Below are 21,417 nucleotides of genomic sequence, written 5' to 3'. Positions count from 1 at the left end.
AGCAGTTTCCACACGTCCGGTGCCTGGGGATGGACTGATTGATCTGTAACACCGAAAAAATAATAATGGCTTGATCATTACTGAGGATTAAAAGTAATCCTTTCGCTGTGGCTATTGCAACTCCGTTATTCACGAGTCAGCGGGCTGACCCGGGCCTTTGAGCCCGTGGGACTCCATGAGTTCAAGGAGGCTGGGGGCTGGGGCCCTCCCTCCCTGGTCTCCCTCATCTTGGCCACTAGGCTAGCGAGCGTGAGGGGCCATCAGCCCCCGTGTTCCTGAGGCCTGTGAATCCCAGGGTCAGACCTAAGTCCTGAAGGGTGAAGGAGCTGGCATCCGCTGGCCAGCGGGGGAGGCAGGGGCTGGAGAGGACAGCCTCTCAAGGCCGTGGCCCAGTTTGGAGACTTCAGCTAGTGTCAGTTTGGTGTTTGCAACCCTATCAACCGTGTGGCTTTTCTGTGGCAAAAGGGCCCTGATCCAGTTGTTCCCACATGTGTCCCAGCCTCATCGTCCAGGCCCACTCTGAGAAGGGTCTGGGATCCCTGGAAAGGTGATGGGCCACTGGGCAAGGAAAAGGGGTATGCAGTGACTACCTGAGACTCACCCCTCAAGATGCAGCCCCAGGGGATGTTCCCTGGGCTCCCACGCTCCATTCCAGGCCTGGTGCCGAGCTCGCATGGTCAGTGCTCCGTTAACAGGAGTGACAAGCGTTGTTAACCACGTGTGTCACACAGTAACGTCCTCTGCAGAAGGGCACTGCCAGCTTGTGAATCAGGATCCATCAGGGGGTCAGGCTTGGGTGGGGGTGTTTGTGGTTTAGGCCGAGAGGAGGACCCAGGATGGAAAGGGAGGGGCAGGAGTTGGGCACAGGGGGGCTCCGGGGGCCTTAAGAACGCTTTGCCTTTTCTATGCAGAGCCATAGGGAGCTGCCAAAGGTTTAGGGGTTTGGGGAGGAGGGGGATGGCCATGTGCTCAGATCCACATTTTGAAGGCTGCAGCTGCTGTGTGGAGAAGGATGACGAAGAGCAAGAGAGGACACAGGAGCCTGGGCTGGGGATGATCAGTAAGGTGGTGTGAAGGACACTAAGGGTGGGATGTAGGGGCAGTGGTCACAGGGTGGAGGGGCTCATTCTAAGAGGGGGTGTTATAAGCCCCGGTGGGCCTAAGGGTTACCCCAGAAAGGTATCCAGGAGCTCAGGAGGGGCCAGGATTGGAGGCAAGACCTGGGAGCCATCTGGGAGAAGAGAGGCCTATGGTTCCTGAAGCTGGATTATGGGGCTAGGGCCCACCCAAGCAGTCACTGCAGGAACAGGTGGGCAGAGGACAAAACCTGCAAAAAAGACGGGTGGGGGTGGCAGGAGGGTCTCAGCAATGTGAAGTGAGGGGGATTGACTTTCCCACCCTGCCCCCAGGTCCCCCAGCCTCATAGCCTTCCCAGCATTCAGTGCTGGGAAGCATTCAGTGCTTTTGCCCTGAGGAGGAGGGGGAGCCAGGCCCAGCGGGAGTAGGGATAGCTCTGGACAGCCCTTCTAACAGCCAGAGGTGGTATCCTGCCCAGCGAGTGGAGGCTGTGGCTCTACAGGGAGTCCCACCAGGCCCCCACCACACTGTTCCACGCTAGAAGGGAGGAAAAGCTGGTCTCCCATTTCCCCCAATGGGCAGCTGCCAGGCTTTATTTTAGAATCTCCCCTCTTGGGCCCACAAGCCATCAGGCCTGGACTGATGGATGGGAATATTTGTCTCGAATACCAAGGGGGCAGGGCCCTCTGAGTAGGGGCTGGAGGCCAGAAGGCAGGACCCTACTGCTCCACTCATGGGGTCAAATAGGGCGGGGAGTTGGGGACCAGAGCCCCTTCCACACCAAGAGCTACTCTGTTCCTCCCGGGGCGTGGTGGGCCCTGTGGAGTATACCTTTGGACCTTGGTCATGGGCTAGGCAAGGGAAATTCGGTGGTGAGGGCCCCAGCCCAACCCAGAGCCCCTCTGTGATCTTAGCAGGCTGCTCACCATCTCTGTGCCAGGTACCCTCATCTGAGGAGGACACGTCAAGCACGTTGTGAATGGTGACAGGTACACATGAGGTGTCGCTGGCCTCAGGGAGGGCTTGGATGCAGTAGATGATCAGGGTGACAGTCATCATTATGATGAACAGGACTTCACTGCACTCAGCTCTGCAGGAGGCCCTAGAGGGCCAGGCTCAGTCCTGTCCTCAGGAGCCTCAAGACTTCCTAAAGGGGGACTTCCCTTGTGGCACAGTGGTTAAGAATCCTCCTGCCAATGCAGGGAACAAGGGTTTGAGCCCTGGTCCGGGAAGATCCCACATTCTGCGGAGCAACTAAGCCCGTGCACCACAACTACTGAGCCTGTGCTCTAGAGCCTGCAAGCCACAACTACTGAGCCTGTGTGCCACAACTACCGAAGCCCGCGTGCCTAGAGCCCATGCTCCACAACAAGAGAAGCCACTGCAATGAGGAGCCCGTGCACCGCAACAAAGAGTAGCCCCTGCTCGCCGCAACTAGAGAAAGCCCGCACGCAGCAACGAAGACCCAACGCAGCCAAAAATAAATATTAATTAATTAATTTTTTAAAAAAGACTTCCTAAAGGGACAGGCTCTACGGAGGCACAAAGTAAGAATCTCTGGGTCAGGATTCAGGCCCAAAGGGTAGCGAGTTTCCAGCACCTCCTCCAGGAAGCCTTCCCTGACCTCCCAAGTTCCCACAATGCTGAGCTTCCCAGAAGCACCTCAGCTACTCCTGCCCTAGTTGTTCTGCCTGGTTATGTCTGTTTTCTCCTCTGAACTGTGGGAGGGCAGGGCTGGCTCTGCCATATCTCCACACATCAGCACAGTCTGGCACTAGGTGTATTGGGTAACAAGGTGTGGGATGGACAGACGCAGCTGTGCTCACAGCTACAGGGGCCTCAGTGGAGGAGGCCACAGGAACCAGCACCAAAGGATGGACCAGGCTTGTGCGGACAGAAGGCTTAGAGAGCCCTGCTGGGAGGGGGCTCAGGAAGCCAGGACAGGGACAGTGGGGACAGGCCTGGGCGGGCAGAGGTGGGCTGTGGGCACCTCCTTCTGGGCCCTGAGCAAGCTGGGGGCAAAGATGCATCAGCGAGGCACTCTGTCACTTGTGGCATTTCCTCTTTGGCTGGGCAAGGCCTTCCTCTTGACACTGGGGTGACACTGGTTTGTAGCTAGTAGAGAGTGTCAGTGGGCTTGGCTCCAGGGCCTGGGTCTTAATATGCCTCAGGGGTCCCCCTGCCTTCCTGTGGGCAGGAAATGTGGCTGAGCTGAAGTCCAGGGAGTCCCGTGGAGATGCCACTCAGGTCTGTGCAGGCTTCACCTTTCCTGTGGGAGCCCGATGTGGGTGGGGGAAGAGCCCACACAGCAAGCTGGAGAATGTCTGGGATCAAGGAATCTTTGAGAGTCTGGCACGCTGTCCAGGGAGTCCCTGAGCCACTCTGGCCCCAGGGACTGCTGGGGATGGAGAAGGCTTTGGGCTGGGCACAGACCTTCCTCACTCTCTGACCTCCCTGTGCTCTGTCCCTCAGAGATTGGCTGATGCTGCAGAGAACTTCCAGAGAGCCCACCGCTGGCAGGACAACATCAAGGTAAGAACTGCAGTGCCCTCCCCAGCCCCTAGGACCTGCCCACCCGCAGCAAGGGTGGATGTGCATGCAGGGGAGGAGGGAGAGGGAGGCTGCCCAGACCCACTGGAAGGGCACCAAGGGCTCTGTGGCGTGGAGCCGGGAACCTTTGCCCAATGTTCAGCAAACATTTGAGGCTCCCCTTGGTGCTGGGACACAGGGTGCAGATATGAACCTCTCATTCCACTCCCAGCTCCCAGAGGAGCTATAGAGTCCCCCATGAGCAGATAGGCTGCTCTGAAGTGATGCTCCCCAAAGTTGGCGTCCCCTTGGTGGTTAAGGAGGTGCACAGACTCTTTGGACAGCCCCTGGGGCAGAGAGGCCTCTTGACTCCAGGACTTCCCAGACTTTAATACACTGACCTGGAAGAGATGCTGGGGGAAAGGGACCCTATCCCCTTCCCAGACTTCCCCGAGCAGCACCCTGTCTTCCAGAAGGCTGCCAGGCTGGGATCGGGGACCAGGCTGTCACAGCCACTAAATCCTCTCCCGCCAGCAAAGCTCAGAAGGGGCTCAGGCGCAGAGCAAGTGGAGGTGTGAGAAGCTGGGAGCAGGACTCTTTTTGAGGACAGAAGGACCCAGAATGTGGGGGAGGGAAGGAAAGCCTGATTGACCCCCAGCCTCACACCCAGGTGGCTCACATATTCAGGCAGCTTGTGTTTGATTTGGGCAAGACTGGACACACCTGCACCTTTCCTGTCAAAGGATAACAGTAAACCAGAAGAGAGACTGAGGCAGCGTTCCTCCCAGACTCAGGGAACCCCCGATGCCAAGGATGACAGAACCCTCGGGGACCAGACCAGTTGGCAGGGCTCGCTGTGTCCTCCACAGCCACTCAGGCATGTGGGCCACGCCTCCCGGTGGTCTCTGTGCTAAATGCAGGGAGAGGCACCAAGAGCTGCCCCCTGGGACCCAGGGGCCAATAAGGGGGAGGGGGGAGGCCTTGACTCACTCCAGCTCTGAGCCTGGCACCTCTAGAACGCGGGAGGGATATTATCCCTACTTAACTGATGAGAACCCTGAGGCACAGAGTGGTTAGACCTACCTGAGGTCACCTGTTGGGGGCAGAGTCTCACAGCTGTGCCGTCAGGTGCCAGGGGGTGCATGCCTATGATGCAGGCCCCCTAAACCTGTTCCTTCTCCCCAGTCCCCATCCCCCCAGGCCACCCTGAGCGCACACCATAGCACTCTTCCTTTGCTGCCTGGTGTGTGCTGTGTGCTGCCCTCAGGGAGCTCACATGGGGTTGTGGGTAACAGATGTTTGTTTACAGTGAACACATTAATGAACTAATGACTCCCTGGACTGATCCTCCCTCCCTGGGAGCTGGGGGCTGGGCTTTTTCTCGCTCCCCATTCCAGCACTACAAACCCATCCCTGGGCCACCGTGCCTCCTCAGCCTCTTGATCAGAAATACACACAGCAGCCTCCATTTGCACTCCCTGGCCACTTGGATGTGCCCCCACCTGCAAATAACCTCACCCTGGCGACTCCCTGCAATGCCCAGCCTGAGCCTGCGCTTAAGGCCACAGGATCTGTCTGTCCCTGCCTCTCTCGTCAACCTGCCTCCTCCCTCCCCTCCTCCTGTGCTCCAGCCACACTGAACACCTCACTCCAGGCCCATTCTTGATCTCTCCACCCAGAATGCCCTCCGTTCCTCCTTTTTTTTAAAATTTTTTACGTGGGCCTCTCACTGTTGCGGCCCCTCCTGTTGCGGAGCACAGGCTCCAGACGCGCAGGCTCAGCGACCATGGCTCACAGGCCCAGCCACTCCGCAGCATGTGGGATCTTCCCGGACCGGGGCACGAACCCGTGTCCCCTGCATTGGCAGGCGGACTCAACCACTGCGCCACCGGGGAAGCCCCCGTTCCTCCTTTTGAAGCCCAGCTTGTCTTGCCTCTTCCCAGTGAGGCTGCTCCTGCTCCCCAGCCCATCAGCCCCTCCACCTTCTGGGAATCCAGAACCCTTGGCTCCTGCTCTGTCCCTTCTTTTGTTTCTGACGTATCTGCTTCCTCCCCTCCCCACCCAGGACAGATGCGAAGAGCAAGCACAGGAGAGGGAATGAAAGAATCAGGAAATAAGGGAATGAAAGCCCTCGGCCTGGCTTTCTCTCCCTCCCAGTGTAGGCCCCAAACGAAGACAAAGAGGCTGCCTCGGCCCCAAACCTGTTTTTTCCTCCTGACTCTGCAGAAAACCCAAGATTTCCAAGGATCATCCTACTGGACCCCTGACCCCTGATTTTCAGCTACTCCAAGACAGAAACGGCTTATCGCAGGCCAGAGTGGGCACCACGGGGGCCTACTGGGAAGGAAGGCCCAGGTCTCAGGGTGTCCAAGAGATGCTGAGATGGTGCTACTTGAGGACCCACTCCCTGCACACTGGGTCACAGTCCCTGCGGGACCCAGCAAGGGCTCACCCCTCTCTGGGCTTCAGTTTCCCCATTTGGCAAATGACCAGCTGTCTGTCAGCTCAGGTGTGATGTGTGAAAGGGTCGGTCCACACATCAGGCCATGCAGGTGCAAGTTGGTGATGGTATGGGTGCATCTCTGGCCACACCAGCCCATAGGCTCTGGGTGCTTCTGTCCTAAGGCAGGAGAGGGCTCTGCTGGCCCCATCCCCCTGGCTTGACCTGAGATGCCCCCAGCTATGGGTGTGACCACAGGGCCAGCTGGGCCCAGCCTTGTTTGTCTGATGCTCGTTGCCCACCCCCACCAGTCCATTAGTCTACCTGTTTGTCTGTTCCACAGGTATCTTGGGCAGGGTAGAGCTGTAGGCGCCCCCTCCTTTCCAGCTGCAAGGCCAGGGCCCTTCTCTTCCCCAGGAGCACTGAGCTGCCCAGCTGCCAGGCTAAAAGGCATCAGTGCTAATGATGGGCCCATTAGCTGACTTGCCAGCCAGCCCTGCCTGGGCTGCCAGGGAGAGCTGCCAGAGTGCAGACTGTCCATGCCAGGGGGGATATGGGGACTTCAGGCTGCAGAAAGGATGGTGTTTTGTCCCTTGAGGGCATACCACCCACCCTTGAAACTACGTTCTTCCCAACAACGTTCAGGAGGTGACAGATAAGGAGTCATGTTCCTTCCCAGCATTCAGGAGCACACCCAGTGGCAAACTCAGGCCCTTTACACAAGCCAGGCCTTCTTAGGAATACCCTTACCTCCTTCAGAAGGTCAACACCTCCCATTCCAGTTAACTCCCTAGAGCTCCTCTTTCTGGCCACAGCTCTAGGATTAGCCCCCACTGCCCACAGCACCCGCCTTTGGTGCCCCCATCACAGATGGTTCCCTGTGCAGGCTCCCCAGGCCGGTGGCCCAGTGGGCTCATCTGTCTGCCCCATCTGGCTCCTCTTGGCCAGAAGCAGTTGAGCCTGACTCAGTGCTGCCCATCACCTGTCCATGTGCCCAGCCAGGTGCCTTGTGGACAGAGTGACCAGAGCCTCAGTCTGCTTACCTCTGAGGTGGGGAGGATGGCAGTCAGCAGTTCTGGGCACAGAGGAAACCCTTGACCCATGGGCCAGACTGGAATCGACTACATGGTCAGTAGGGTGTGGCCCTGCCTGTGTCAATAGCACACAGTAGGTTTGCATGCAGACCTCTGAGAAACGGGCAATGGTGTACACACACACACACACGCACACACAATCACACAATCACACCATGGACACCAGCCCAGGGACTTGGGGGATCCTGGAGTCTGCAAGGTCAAGAGAGACGAGAGTGAAGGAAGAATATCTGGATGTGAAGCCATGCTCCTCTCCCTAGTCCCAGGTCATGACCCCACACTCCTTGCCATGGCAAGGGTAGGGAACCTGTAGCCACAGCCCTGGCTGCAGCCCTTGGACACCACGGCCCTTGTTAGCAAGCAGCACCTCCCATGGCCGCTGTAGACAGGCAGCAGGTGCTTTGGTGCCCATAACACTTAGGGTGGATGAAGATGGCCCGCCTGCCGGACACTGTGCCTGGTGCCAGCACCTCATTGTGCCAGCATTATCTGCTATCTAGACGGCCACCAAGGAGGAACTGGGCCAGGGCATGGGTCGGGGAGGCAGGAGAGGCCATCGGTTCCAGGGCCTCAGTGCCAGCCCTAGGGCCTGCAGGAGACAAAGCCCTACCCTAAGAGTCTAACGGGAGACGTAGCTCTGTCTGGGAACCTAAAGAGAAGGCTGCGAAGGCTGGGCCAGGCCAAGGAGCCGGCTGGACAGGACAGTTGGCTCCCTGGCCTGAGGTCTACCCTAGCCACAGGGCCTGCTGCCTGCCTCTCTGCCAAGCCGGCGACAGACGGCTCTCTCAGAAAACAGTCCTCTTGGCTGAGCTGAGCTGGCAGTGAGCCAGGGCAGGAAGGCCAAGCGTCCTCACTGGTGCAGCCGGGTAGCTGCCTGGGTCCTGCACAGGGACCTGGTGAGCAAGCAGCAGTCAGGTCTGACCAAGCCACAGCAGCCGCCTTCCATGGCACCAAACGTAGATGCCAACTGCTATTCCCCACGCTCACCCCACTCTCACTTCCTCATCCTGCTGCCCACCTGCCAGCATCCCTCATGCTCTCTCTTGGGCTCAGCTCCAGCTAAGGAGAGTGTGTGTGTCATCTATACAAGGGCCGTGTGGGCCCCCTAGCCCCACTCCTCATGTGTCGTGTATGCACAGAAATCCACTTTGGGGGGAGGCATGTGTGTGAGTTCAGAGGGGGTGATTCCCCCCACTCCCTGCCCAGTTTGTGCAAAATGGCCCCTAAAATACCACGTAATGGAGCGGGTGTCAGAGGTGTGTACCCTGGACATTAAGGACACACGTTTCACCCCAACCAGAGGGTTTCTTCCACATTCAGACCCCTCCCGGGCCTGTGAAGTTACAAGCTTAAGGGGGCCACTCATGGGTTGGGTTGGCCCGAACCCCTGGAGAGGCCTCACTCCCTGTCCTCCTAGCATCATCATTCTGATTTTACAAGTGGAAAATCAAAACCCTGAGGTAAAGCCTTACTGAGGCTGAAGGGTTTAACAGGCACCCTTGCCTCATCGGTGAGATGGAGGTGACCTCCAGGAGTCCTCATGGGGCCACAGGGACTTGTGAGGCTTCAGCCTCAGTCTTCACTCACTGCTCAGGATCCCAGAGCTCACATGTTCAGGTCAGGATTTGAGGCCAGGAAGCTTTGCCAAGTCCCCTGCAAATAATCGCTAGGTGGTACCGCCTCCTTGTTGTGTCCCAGAGACAGGGCACTAGTGGTGGACACTGGGGCACCTGCAGCCCAAAGCAGACCAGAGGCCTTTCCAGCGACCCTCCTACCAGACCCTAATGGTCCCATCCTGCCCCGTCCCCAGCTCCACATCATATCAAACATAGCGACCACAGCTGGGTTTACAATGTATTTTTACACGTGTGACCTTGCCCACCACCATCCATAGCTAATGCCACTCTCTACCAAGGAAGGGACATGGGCCCTCTCAAGATGGGAGAGGTAGGGAGGAGTCCTGCCCACGTGTATCCAAGCCCCTGGGGCACCAAGACTGCATACAGATTCCTGAGCCTCACCTGCAGTCTGAAGGGGGGGCTAGAATCCTTCTGTGTGATACATTCCCCCTGTGTCACTGATGCCACCAACATCTCATCCTCCACTGAGTCCATGAAACAGCAGGACAAAGAGACAAAGGGAGCCATTGGAGTACCTGGAGGGGTGGCCCAGTGAATGCCAGGTGTCCCAGGGACAGCCCAGGTCAGGCAGGACCCAGGCACAGTCTGTGAGGAGAGCCCAGAGGAGGGTCACTGTGAAGGTCACTCTGGAGGCCTAGAGCCACCGACCCCTACCCATCACCCATGCCCTTTCCCGCCCTTGCAGAAGGTTTGCCTAAAAAGTTGGTGAGTGAAGCCCCATGTTCTAATCTGCAGTTCTCCCACCGTGCCTGCCTATTTTCATTACAGAGGGAAAGAGCATCAGAGCCGTGTTTATAACCCCCTTTTAGATAACAAATCACATTTTCTTTTCGCCAGCGACTGTGTTGAATTGATATTTCTTCCCCTCGGTTTAATAGGTTTGTGTGTTCAGGAATGCTCTTCATCAACTGAAACTCCTTATTGTGTTTGATGTAATGTCAGCTTTCATTACGCGCTTGGGTCAGAGCTGGGCCCAGGGAAAGGCTGAGCACCCTGGAGCCTGGGCCCCGGCCCTCTCCCCCACCCCAGGCCCACCTGAGCTCCAGTCTCTCTGGACGGGTGGTTGGGCAGGTGTGGGAGGGGTTGGAGATGAGTTGAGAAGGCAGAATGGAGCCAGGGTGCAACGCCTTTTTTATCCCTGCCTTAGCTTCCTCATCTGTATAACGGGGTCATAGGGCTGTTGGGAGAACCCTGTACCGCAGTGCGTGTGAGGCCTATCACAGGACTGAAACTTTGGTCTTTCAGTCATCAGGAGGTGTGGTCTTGCCCAGGCATGGCGCCAGGCCTGTAGTCAATGTTCCAGAATGCTTGGACTATACCTATAGGTCCAGCCAGTGGCCTGCACCCCCCAGACCTCTGGTGGGAGAGAACCCATGACTGTTCCCCACAACTAGCCCCGGTACCAACCACCTCAAACCGTGGCCTCAGACCCAGCACCTGGACAGTCACCAAGGCTAAGTACCTCCCTCCATGAGGAGCCTGAGCTCAGAGAGGGAACAGTGCAGCCCTGCGGTCACACAGCACATGGGGCCCAGCCAGGCCCAGGCAAGGGGTGGCCCACCATGGAGTAAGTGCTGGCTCTGTGCTTGCTGTTTTACAGCCAGACCCTTGGGAGCACACTTGGTCATCACCCCCATTTGCAGACCACAAAGAAACAGGCTCCCAGTGAACAAGGGACTGCCAGGGCCATGCTGCACATTTTTGCTGTACAAAACAGGGCTGAGGAGCACCAGGGGAGGGTGACTCGGACAGTGGCCCTATCTTGTGTCCTGGCCTTAGGGCCTATCAAGGCAGGGGTGGGGTGGCCCCTCCTGAGCGGGTGGCACCTGATGGCACCAGATTTACCTTCTGGCAGCCTCTGGCAGCCATGCTCAGTTCTGATTAAAGATCATTAAACATGAAATTAGCCCATTTGTGTTACGGGTCCCTGGGGTGGCCGGTGATTATGATGTGCAGATGGCTGAGAACCCAGGCGGCGGGCAGGCGGGCGAGGCCAGGACACGCGGTGCTAGCAAAAGCAGGCAAGGGCTGGGAGGCAGGCACGGGGACCGGGCTTTGTTTTCTCCCGCTCCTGTTGTGTAAACCCCCTTGCATTTCACAACAAATCACAGATAATTAATAAGTACATGCTTGTAATGAGCAGGCTTTTTAATAGAAGAAATTGGAAGATGCGGTGTCGAGTCATTATTTCACTCTTTCCCAGACTCGGCTCTATTTTTCCATCTTCCTCAATTCCCCCTTGGTACTGCCTCAGCCAGAGTCTCTGCAGATAGGCTGGCTCTAACCCTACCTCCCAGCAGGGCTGCAGTGCAGAGACCCTGATCCTAGAGTCAGGGAGCCCCGGGGGTACCAACCCGGGGTACCACATCCTCCTGGTGCCTGTGAGAACTCCTGAGGACGGTCTGGCTGGGGTGTGGGTGGGGCATCCAGCCTGACTCATCCAGCCCTCCCTGGATGGTAGCTCTGGATGGGTAAGGAGGCGGTCTCTGCCCCAGAGGAATCTGAGGGGGCAATTCCAGGCCTTAGAGCTGGGGGTCGTGGCCGCACCTCAGGAGACCATGAGTGATGAGGCATCTCTTCCCCACCAGGAGGAAGACATCGTGTACTATGATGCCAAGGCCGACGCTGAGCTGGTAAGTGCCCCCGCCCATGCTGGCAGGGATGGGGAGCTGCCAGAGCCACACCCCCCTCTCTGGGACCACATGGCCTCAGCTGTAAAATGAGTGTTAGGATTCAGCACTCTTTAGCATTCTGAGCTTGGCCTTGCAGAGTTGTGGCTGCACAGGTCCCCGCCCTACACCTCCTATAATTCCCTAGAGGCCCTGACCCCTCCAGGGCTGTGTCTCTGTGGCACCAAGGGGCACAGCTTCACTGTACAGTGTGGGGCGGGCCCAGCCCCATCCCTGGGCAGGGTGGTGAGGCTCTTGGACCTCCTCCCCTAGGTCAGTTCAGGTGCCAGCATCGGGCGGACAGAGGAATGCTGAGTGCTGCGAGAGTAAGGGAGAGAGGGAGCAGGTGGGGAGGGCTTCCTGGAGGTAGGCAGGCGGGGCCGGGATGCAGGTATGTTTCAGGTGAGTGCAGGTACCCTTCCCTGTGGTGAGGGGAAAGTGGCTTCTGTGTGCTGACCACCCCACAGCCTGGCCCCACGATCAGTGTTGGCCCTAGGCTAAGTCAGTCTCGCCCCAGCTGTAGAGGCAGCCCAGTCCCTGTGCCTGTTCTTCAGATGAAGGAGAGGGCTCTGACTCATCAGGGGTCACCACCCCGGAAGTGGTGGTGCTGGGACTGACCGGAGAACCCAGAGCTACACTGCTCTTCTGCCTCACTGACTGGTTCACGTCTGCTTGGGTGGCCCTGTGACAGAGAGAGGTCCCCGTCACCAGAGGACTCACATGAAAGTGTGACCATTTGGGGTGAGAGGGGGTCTACAGAGGAGACAAGAGTGTCTGAGGGTGCAGGGCACATGGAACAGACTGTTTTGGTGAACCTGTCAAGGCCCAAATTCATCTGCCTGCTTTTGAGGCAAAAGTAGTTGAACCTGGTTATTTCCTCTGTAAACAGAGATGTCACAACTCAGTCTCTGGGGCCCCACCTGTGCTGGCTGGTGCAGAAGACCCAACAGCTAGACCCCCACTCCTGAGCCTATTGGCCTGGGGGGTTGCCTGGGGCGAGCAGGAGGTATTCAGTGGCACCAAGAGGCAGGCAGGCAGGAAGGGATTCCTGCAGAGGGTCTGTGGTGCCAGGCTGGCCTTGGTGAGCCTTCAGGCGGGCAGGCAGGCAGGGCCGCAGAGAAGGAGGGGTGGGTGGGCTAAAGCAGGTGTGCTTCCCCCTTGGCTGAGCCTCCGTGGCTCCCAGAGAAGTTGCTAAAATTAAAGCTGGAATCTGAAATTCAAATGAAGAACAAACCTTTAATTAGACCCTGAATCTAATTCCTTACCCCCCTCAGCAGCGGGCTGTAATTTTAGCAATCAGTGCATTAAATATAAACCAGGAGACTGCAGTTGCCCACCGTACAAAGCCCCTGGGCGTCGGGGTGACACTGAGGGGTCTCCTTGGCCAGTCTGGTGCCCGGCCCCCTCCCTGGACTCCCTGCTCCCAGCAGCCCCCAACCCCTGGCTCTAAATCACTGACTCCCTCCCCCCAGCCCCTTGGACATCTGCTGGGGGGCTAGGGAAAGCACAGGGAGGGAGATTCACCCCGGGTGGGGCTGGGCCAGGGTCAGTTAGGCCAAAATCCCAGCCCTCCCAGCCCCGGTATAAATATCAGCATGTACACATTCCCCAACTCTCCTGCCTGTTACGTTGTTTTGTTTTTTTAATCTTTGCCAGAGGTACAGTTAGAGATCTTTCTAGACCATTTACTTTTAAATTACCAGCCAGAAGGTGGGGGTAAGGGGGGAAAGAAGGAAGGAAAAAGTTCACCAGCTGATAGCTTATCAGAACAGAATCCAAATGTCACATTAGTTGGGAAAGTTGGGAGATTAAATTTTCCAGCGCCCTTCATCTGCCGCTGACATTTCGGGGGCTTTCTTCTCCCGCACTTGCCCCTCCTCCCAGCAGAATGTGAGTGGCTCACACCTCAGAGGCGGCCAGCTCCCTGCTCTGGCCTCCATGCTCAGCAGCTGCCTGCCCCAGCTTTACCCAGCATCCAGGAGCTTCTGAGGGTCCTCCTAGGGTGTGCCGAGGTGGGCAGAGGGGTGGCACACTGGGTGAGGGGCAATGGCAGGGCAGTAGATGGCTTGGATTTTGCTGTTACAAAATCCAATCTTGAAGAGATGAAAAGGGTGTTTGCTGCAGGCCCTCCAGCCAGCTGCACCCACCATCCAGACAGTAATTCATTCCCCAGGCCTGAGGGTGCACCCAGAGCACTCCCTGGGTGGGGAGAGCACAGCTGGCTGGGTGGGGAGGCACGATCACCCTTTCCCCAGACAGACAGCCTGGCGGCAGGAACACGAGAGGTGTGCCCAGGACCCATTGAGCAGTGGGGTCAGCCATCACGTGAGATCCACTGGGGAGAGAAAATGAGCTGAGCCTGGTGCTGAAGGTGGTCACAGGGGCGTTGAGGGGCAGTGAGGGAACATGTGGCTGGTTCAGCTGCTTATACTCCCTCCTCCCAGGGCACAAAGACCCCCAGCTCTGCACCTACCTCACCTGGCTCTCCATCTCTCCTCGCCTCCCCATTTGGCTTTTCTCCATCTTCCCCTTCACTCTCTATCTCCATCTTCCCTTCCCCCTTGCACACCTGCACCCGTGCCTGCCCACCCCCCACCTCGGCTGCAGCATCAACACTATAGTCGCAGACCCACTCCTGCCAGCCTGTGGTGGTGGGCAGGGGCGCACGGCGCATGCCCAGCCTGCCTGGCCGAGAGATGCTGTAATTGGCACCTGTCAGACGGCTGCAACTCATTTTAGAAAGTCAACGGGGGCCTTTATAGTCCTTCTGCTAGCAGGCACCACAGACCCTCCTTCTGGATGTTACCAGGTCTCAGTGCTAGCCCCGACCCGAGCCCAGCTCTCCCACGGACTCCCCGCTCTCCAGCTCAGCCCCTAGAGCCACCCTGCTGCAGGGGGTGGTGCCCCTCCCCCAGACAGGGCTAGGGCCCTCTCATTGGTGCCAAAGGAACTTGGTGCCAAAGGTGGGGCCAAGTTGAGGGGTGTACATTGCAAAGCTCCTGTGACGGGGTGCTGAGGCTGCCCTGTGATTACACAGAGCAAGTCCTTATGAGCAGGGGGTCTGCAGCCCACTCCTTCTCTCTAGCTCCAAGATTTGCCTCCTTCGCTGATAATTGGTTTTCAAGGATGTGAGGAAGGGCTTGGTTTGGTCTTGGCCCTGGAATTTGGGTTTAGCAAATGTGGGGATGGTGGGTGGGGCAGGTGGGTGTCACGGGCCTCCCAGGCAAGGGGTCCATACCCCATGTCTCTCTGTCCCTGTGTCTCTCCATCTCTCTGTCTCTGCAGTAGTCTCTGATTCTGAGATGCCCCTATCTCCTAGATTCTGGCCCCCCTGCCTGCAGTTCTATCCAACCCCACTCCACCATTTCCCGGCCCTGACACTGCCATGGTTGGGGGGTCCCTTTCCACAGGACGACCCTGAGAGTGAGGATGTGGAAAAGGGGTCCAAGGCCAGCACCCTACGGCTGGACTTCGTTGAGGACTCAAACTTCAAGAACAAGGTCAACTATTCATACACGGCTGTGCAGATCCCCACGGACATCTACAAAGGCTGTGAGTGTGCAGAGTGATCGGGAGCAGCCCTCCCCGCCCACCATGGGGCAAGGCCCACTGCCTGGGCACTGCCAGGTCCCAGGTGCCCATCCACCTTCAGCCCCCTATACCCAAGGTCACACATGCTCACCTCAGACCCGCCCACACGCAGGCATCAGGCCACTCTCAGGCACAGCCTCACGCTAACTCTCAGCAAGACACAAAACACCGAGCCTCTCACCGCTATGCATGCACGGTCTCCTGCCCATGTGTATACACGGGCTCACACAAATGCATGCACACAACTCTTCCCCCACGTGCTGGGCCAAGTCCCCACCTGCCCCCAGAGCAGCTCCTCCCTACCCTCTCCCATTCCCTGGCCCCATGCAGGAAGGGTTGAGGACCTACCACATCAGATGGGCACAGGACAGGGAGCAACTTCTCATTCACAGACACCAACCCTGTAACACCTCCCTCCTTCTCCTTGGTGAGCAGGGGGCGGTGGAGATGGAGGTCAGGGGGATTGAGTAGAGGGTGGTTGAGATGCCAAGCTCCAGGGACAGTATAGCTTTGCACAAAGGGGAAACCAGGTCACTACAGCTAGAAGGATTTGAGTCAGACATGAGGATGAACTTCCTGAAGAACTTGGGAGGTGTAGGGAGAAGAGGCCAAGAGTCAAACACTGAATGGGGAACTCTAGCTGCAGGATTTAAGGCCCCGGAGTCTCTTGGTTCTGACACAATGCTATGGGCACCTACAGGGTAGCCTCAGAATCCAAGAGGCCCACTGGGTGGAGGTTCTTGAAGCAAAGGTCCCAGAACTTCTGCGTGGTCTTCAGAAAGCAGGGAATCCTCCAGGGTTCTCAGGGAGGCCCCTCCACCTTTAGGGTCAGCCAGGCCTTCTGGGCAGCCTCAAGCAGGAGTGAGGGTGGATGCCCCCCACACCCTCCAAGGGCCACCCACAGGCCACCTGCCCGAGCCAGTCGAGGGGCACTATCACAGGCAGGCACGCTAATTAAAACAGGAGCCACACCGCCCTCCCCAGTCACCCCTCGCTACCCACACAAATTACATTTTATATGTTTTTTATTTACTGTGTCACTTTTAATTAAATCTGTAATCGCCTGCCTGAGGGGGCATGGTCCCCATTTCCAAGCTCGGTGTGATCTGAGGGTGTGGGCACGTGAGTGTGTGTGTGTGGTCACAGGGCTGAGCAGCACGCCCTTTCCAGGTGGGGGGCTGTAGTGTGTGCACAAGTGTGTCTCACAGTGTATGCGTGAGCGTGCATGTGGTCATGGCTACCTGCAGGGACAGCCCAGCCAGGTCTCCTCTCGGCCCTTGACCTGAGTCAGGGACACCCCTCTACCAGCAGCAGCTAGAGGGGCTCCCAGAATGGTCTGTCTGCTCTAAGCCTCTCATGTGCAGATGGGGAAACTGAGGTCCAGTGAGGGGTGGGACCTGCCAAGCAGACTCTCCCAGGGCAGACAGTACTGTGTGAAACGTTTGAGAGCCTGACTTTATTTTTTCCTTAAAGAGAAAAATAGAAATTGTACAACTCACTAAGTTTCTAAATTAGGAACAGGACCATAACATACTGTTCAATAGGCACAGCCAATGCTAGAAATGTGTTTTGTTTTCACATTATGGTCAGTTAAGGGAAGCTGCAGGGCCAGAGAGAAGGGAGTGAGAGTAGAGGGGGAGGACTAGGCAGCAGACAAGACAGCAGAGGCCCCCCAGTCTGGAGAGAGAGAGCAGAGGGAAGAATGCCCCAGCATATATTGTCACCCCCTAGGCTGTGGGCCGCGCCTGGAGCATTTGTATCTTTAAATCACAGCTCTGGGAATTCCCTGGCGGTCCAGTGGTTAGGGCTCTGCGCTTCCACCGCAGCGGGCACGGGTTCGATCCCTGGTCGGGGAATTAAGCTCCTGCATGCCAGGCGGCACAGCCAAAAAATAAAATAAAGTAAAAAATAAATCACAGCTCTTCATCTGTTCTAAGGGTTTCTTCTCTGAAAAGAAGAGCAGAGCCTTTGGAAGACATGCTCTGGTTCCCGTTTGGGGAATGGATCTTCGGGGAGAGGTGATGGTGTCAGGGGTCCAGCCGGAAAGAAAGGAGGTGGGAGAAGTTGGAGGAAAAAGTAGCCCCCAAGGGAGGGGGTGCAATACAGAGGCCCGGCAGTAGCAGGTATCCAACTCCTGCTGTTTTTTCTGAGTGTCCCACACGCAGAGACAGGTACACTGCACATGTGAGAACATGTGCCATACACATACATTGGGCAGATTTAGGGCTGTCCTGAGTTGGGGGTGCTGCATACTGCTTAAGCCATCCCAAGTCTCTGCCCGGGTTGCAGATGGATGGAGTCCATCCATCTGAGAGAAGCCTTGCTCTGTGTGTGAGGGGCTAGGTCTGGCCAGGGCGTCACACCTGTGCAGCCACAGAGGGTGAGGGAGGGGGAGGGGGGGGTAACTTGTGGTGGGGGGTTGTGAAAGCAGGACCCATTGGTGTTCTCCTGTAAGGGCAGAGTGGTGTGTAGGTATGAGCATGTGTGACCCTGTGCCTATGGCAGCAGTGAGGCTGCTGGGCAGGTAGGTTTGAGGGTGAGGGGATGACACATCTGGCTGGAAACACAGAGGTTAGATGTAGGTACACCTGTTGTACACCTGCATGCAGTATACAAACGCAGACTGTGTGTGTGTGTGTGTGTGGAAGTACACGTGCCAGTGTTGCAGCAGGATCATGGCACAGCCCGCGTCCCTCCGAGAGCCCCCGCCCCCACCCCGGCCTGCTCCTGGCCCCAGTTGATTAATCATGGAGCTGAGTGGCTTCCAGCTTATCAGGTACCTTAATAGCTGAATAATTCCAGCACCATCATCGAGCCCTTAATTGCTTTCTTGTGGCTGCAGCCCGGAGTGCATGCTGAGTGGGTGAGCTCCCAGGGGACCAGCCGCAAGCTCCAAGCAGCAGGCTGGATGGGCATCCCAGCTCATAGCTCCCTGCCACCTGGGTGGCCCCTCTGCAGGGGCCACAGGCCACAGCTGCCCTGCCTGATCATGTGGAGCCTGGCCGAAGGGTAGGCTGAGCTGTTTCTTGGGATGAGAACAAGGATGTCTTCCTGGAGGAGCTGGTGCAGCCCCAGCTGAGCCCTGGGAAGTGAGGGAGACCTGGGTAGGCAGAGAGCAGGTGAGGCTTTCTAAGTGAGAGGCACATGCATGGGTGTCGCTGTGATGAGCTTCAGCGGGGGAACAGCCGAAGCGCTTCCCACCCCAGCCCCCTGCTTCCCCCCTAGCCACCGTCATCCTCAATGAGCTCAACTGGACGGAGGCCCTGGAGAATGTGTTCATCGAGAACCGAAGGCAGGACCCCACACTCCTGTGGCAGGTCTTCGGCAGTGCCACGGGAGTCACTCGCTACTATCCAGGTGAGTGCTAGCCCATCTCCCCAGTCCACTCAGCACCCCACCCTCCTCCATCTCCCGGCCCCCTCATCCTGGGGTGCGTGGGGCGGGACAGTCACCTTGCTGGTTGTGGGGTGGCCTGGCCACTGCTGCAAGGCCTGCTACCAGCCCCAGGCCCTTCCCTGCCTGTCCCCAGTCACCTCCTCTCCTCCCACAGCCACCCCATGGCGAGCCCCCAAGAAAATCGACCTGTATGATGTCCGAAGGAGACCCTGGTGAGCAAGCAAGGAGGGGCTGGGCAGGGACACCCCCTCAGCTCTCCCGCCTGCTCCCCTCCCTCCCGATAACCAGGCCTCCACGCAGGGCGCAGCCAGCTCTATCCAATTTTCATTTCACACATCGTTGCCACTGGAAAATGGATCCCATCACCCAGGCAGGCCTCCCAGCTGCCTCTGCCCCCTGTCCACTGCCTGGCACTCCACCCCCTCGGGACTGAGGAATTGGGCTAGTGGGGGTTCCCGAGGGTGGATGTATCCTCTCTGGGTTTGGCCAGCCCCTGCTGTACCCATCTGAGCCCTAGGCACCCCTACCCTCTGCTCTGCCTCTCCTGCAGTACTCCCTGGGCTCCTCCTCTGCCACCTGTTCAACCCCATCCGCAGCTATGACTCTGCCCTTGGCGCCTCAGCCCGGGCCAGGGGAAATGACAAGCCACTGAGGCCATGGAACAGGCCTCCTAGCCTCTCTGGATCACCTGCTCACCCCTCCTTGGGGTTGTTCACGCGTTGGGGGACCAGGTCACTCATGCCATGGGCAAGGACTGTCTGCTTTATTAAATGTGGCATCCTCAGTGCCTAGAACCCTGTTTGACCCATGCCGTGGATGCTCAATAGAAACATGTTGAATCAGTATGTGGGTGAAGGAAGGAAGAAGCCACAAGGGTCTCAGTGAGGCTGGCCCTAACTGAGGCTTCTCCTGGGCAGGTATATCCAGGGGGCCTCGTCGCCCAAGGACATGGTCATCATCGTGGATGTGTGAGTGAGCGATGCTGGCGGATGGGGTGGGGGCGGGGCTAGGGACTAGATTCTGCTGCTGGGGAACATCATGGGGGAGCAGCAGGAGAACACCTGAGGCCGACCAGGTGCCTCCGTGACCCACCCCCCAGGAGTGGCAGCGTGAGCGGGTTGACCCTGAAGCTGATGAAGACATCTGTCTGTGAGATGCTGGACACACTCTCCGATGATGACTATGTGAACGTGGCCTCGGTGAGTGCCAAGGGCGGTAGGCGGGCACTCCCTCCTGCCCCCATGCAACCCCTGCCTGCCCGGGCCAGCCTGAGGCCACTCACCACCCTCACTGTCCCTGCAGTTCAACGAAAAGGCACAGCCTGTGTCATGCTTCACACACCTGGTTCAGGCCAACGTGCGTAACAAGAAGGTGTTCAAGGAGGCTGTGCAGGGCATGGTGGCCAAGGGCACCACAGGCTACAAGGCCGGCTTTGAGTATGCCTTCGATCAGCTGCAGAATGTGAGCCCCCTGGGTGGGCGAGTGGGTGGCCAGGGACAGGCAAGGGCCCAGGCTTGGTGACACCCCAGGGAAATCAAGATAGATGGCCTTGTTAGCACCCAACAGGCAGGTTGGGCAGATAGCACTGTCTGCTGTGGGGTAGGGGAGCGAGAGGGCCAGGCCCATTCTGGGGAAGGAGACCCACCCGGGGACTGGGGAGGGGCTGAAAGCTGCCTGACCCCACACCTACTCCTGCCCAGTCCAACATCACTCGTGCCAACTGCAATAAGATGATCATGATGTTCACGGACGGCGGTGAGGACCGCGTACAGGACGTCTTTGAGAAGTACAATTGGCCCAACCGGACGGTGAGGCTCAGCCCAGGTTGGGGCTGCCCTGACCTGGCCCGGTACAGGGGAGGGCTGCCCTCTGGCGGCCACGGCAGTAACCTCAAGCCCCAAACAGGTGCGCGTGTTCACTTTCTCTGTGGGGCAGCACAACTACGACGTCACACCCCTGCAGTGGATGGCCTGCACCAACAAAGGTACCTTGTCTGGGTGTCACTGCCACAGGGCCTGCCTGCCGTGTCCTGCCAATCCATTGGGCTGGTTGTCCACGTGTCCTTCATATGTCCAGCTTTCCAGCTGCTTGTTCATCCAGTCTCTGTATATGTGACTGGTCATCTCTCTATGTGGCTAACTTGTCCATCTGACTCAGCATCTTTCCGCCTATCTGACTGTCCATTGTTCATCTGTCCCTAGCTTGTCTGCTCCTGCATCTGTTTTCTGGTCAATCTGACTCTCCATGCAATTGGGCCTGCCCTCCAGGTGGACTCTGAATGTCACTGCCATCCTAGAATGAGGGACTTCAGGCCTCAGGCTCCTCCTTTCATCCCAGTTCTGCTTCCTTACACCCCTACACTCACAGCCCCTTCCATGTCATTGGTCCCATTCACAGGGTAATGGCAGGGAGCACTAAAGGGACATGAGTTCAGAGGAAATGACACCAAAAAGAGAGGGAACCTGAGAGACCAGTCAGTGCTGCAGACACACCCCAGGGTACAGGGCCTCCTGTGCCATGGATCCCAAGCAGCACCCAGGCCCACCTCTGCCTCCCCTTCCCTCACAGGTTACTATTTTGAGATCCCTTCCATCGGTGCCATTCGCATAAACACGCAGGTGAGACTGTGGGGGCGCCCCTCCTCCCAGCCCCTTGTCTTTGCTTCGCGGGGTCGTGGGAACCATGGGCTGCTGTGTGATGAGAGCGCCCCCTGGTGGCTAATTGACACATGGGGAGGCAGGACAGGAAGATACAGTGGGAGGGGCAGACTCATGACCCCCCACCCCTGCCCCCACCACCTCCCCAGGAATATCTAGATGTATTGGGCAGGCCCATGGTGCTGGCGGGCAAGGAGGCCAAGCAGGTTCAATGGACCAACGTGTACGAGGACGCACTGGTAAGGCCTCGGGGCAAGGAAAGGGTGGGGCCGGTGACCTTCCCCCCAGGATGTGCCCGCAGGGTCAGGTCCCATGAGGGCCCCC

The 21,417-nt window shown here is 57.8% G+C and overlaps 1 protein-coding gene across 4 annotated transcripts in view; it reads left to right on the top strand.

The window, feature by feature from the left end:
* The window catches only part of CACNA2D2 (calcium voltage-gated channel auxiliary subunit alpha2delta 2), a 136,293-nt gene that overhangs the window by 101,654 nt on the left and 13,222 nt on the right, over positions 1–21,417 (top strand). For all 4 annotated transcript variants that reach the window (XM_060109240.1, XM_060109244.1, XM_060109241.1 and 1 more), the window contains exons 4-15: positions 3,550–3,609; positions 11,369–11,413; positions 14,860–15,001; positions 18,266–18,397; positions 18,591–18,648; positions 19,354–19,404; positions 19,536–19,635; positions 19,739–19,897; positions 20,137–20,244; positions 20,342–20,420; positions 21,005–21,054; positions 21,243–21,332. In XM_060109240.1, coding sequence (XP_059965223.1) covers positions 3,550–3,609; positions 11,369–11,413; positions 14,860–15,001; positions 18,266–18,397; positions 18,591–18,648; positions 19,354–19,404; positions 19,536–19,635; positions 19,739–19,897; positions 20,137–20,244; positions 20,342–20,420; positions 21,005–21,054; positions 21,243–21,332 — 1,074 coding nt within the window. The remainder of the gene's footprint in view (positions 1–3,549; positions 3,610–11,368; positions 11,414–14,859; positions 15,002–18,265; positions 18,398–18,590; positions 18,649–19,353; positions 19,405–19,535; positions 19,636–19,738; positions 19,898–20,136; positions 20,245–20,341; positions 20,421–21,004; positions 21,055–21,242; positions 21,333–21,417) is intronic.

This window comes from Mesoplodon densirostris, chromosome 10 (genome assembly GCF_025265405.1).
Source record: "Mesoplodon densirostris isolate mMesDen1 chromosome 10, mMesDen1 primary haplotype, whole genome shotgun sequence".
Taxonomy (NCBI): Eukaryota; Metazoa; Chordata; class Mammalia; order Artiodactyla; family Ziphiidae; genus Mesoplodon; species Mesoplodon densirostris.
Note: the sequence above shows the minus strand (reverse complement) of the source record. Positions and strands in the feature narration are given on the sequence as shown.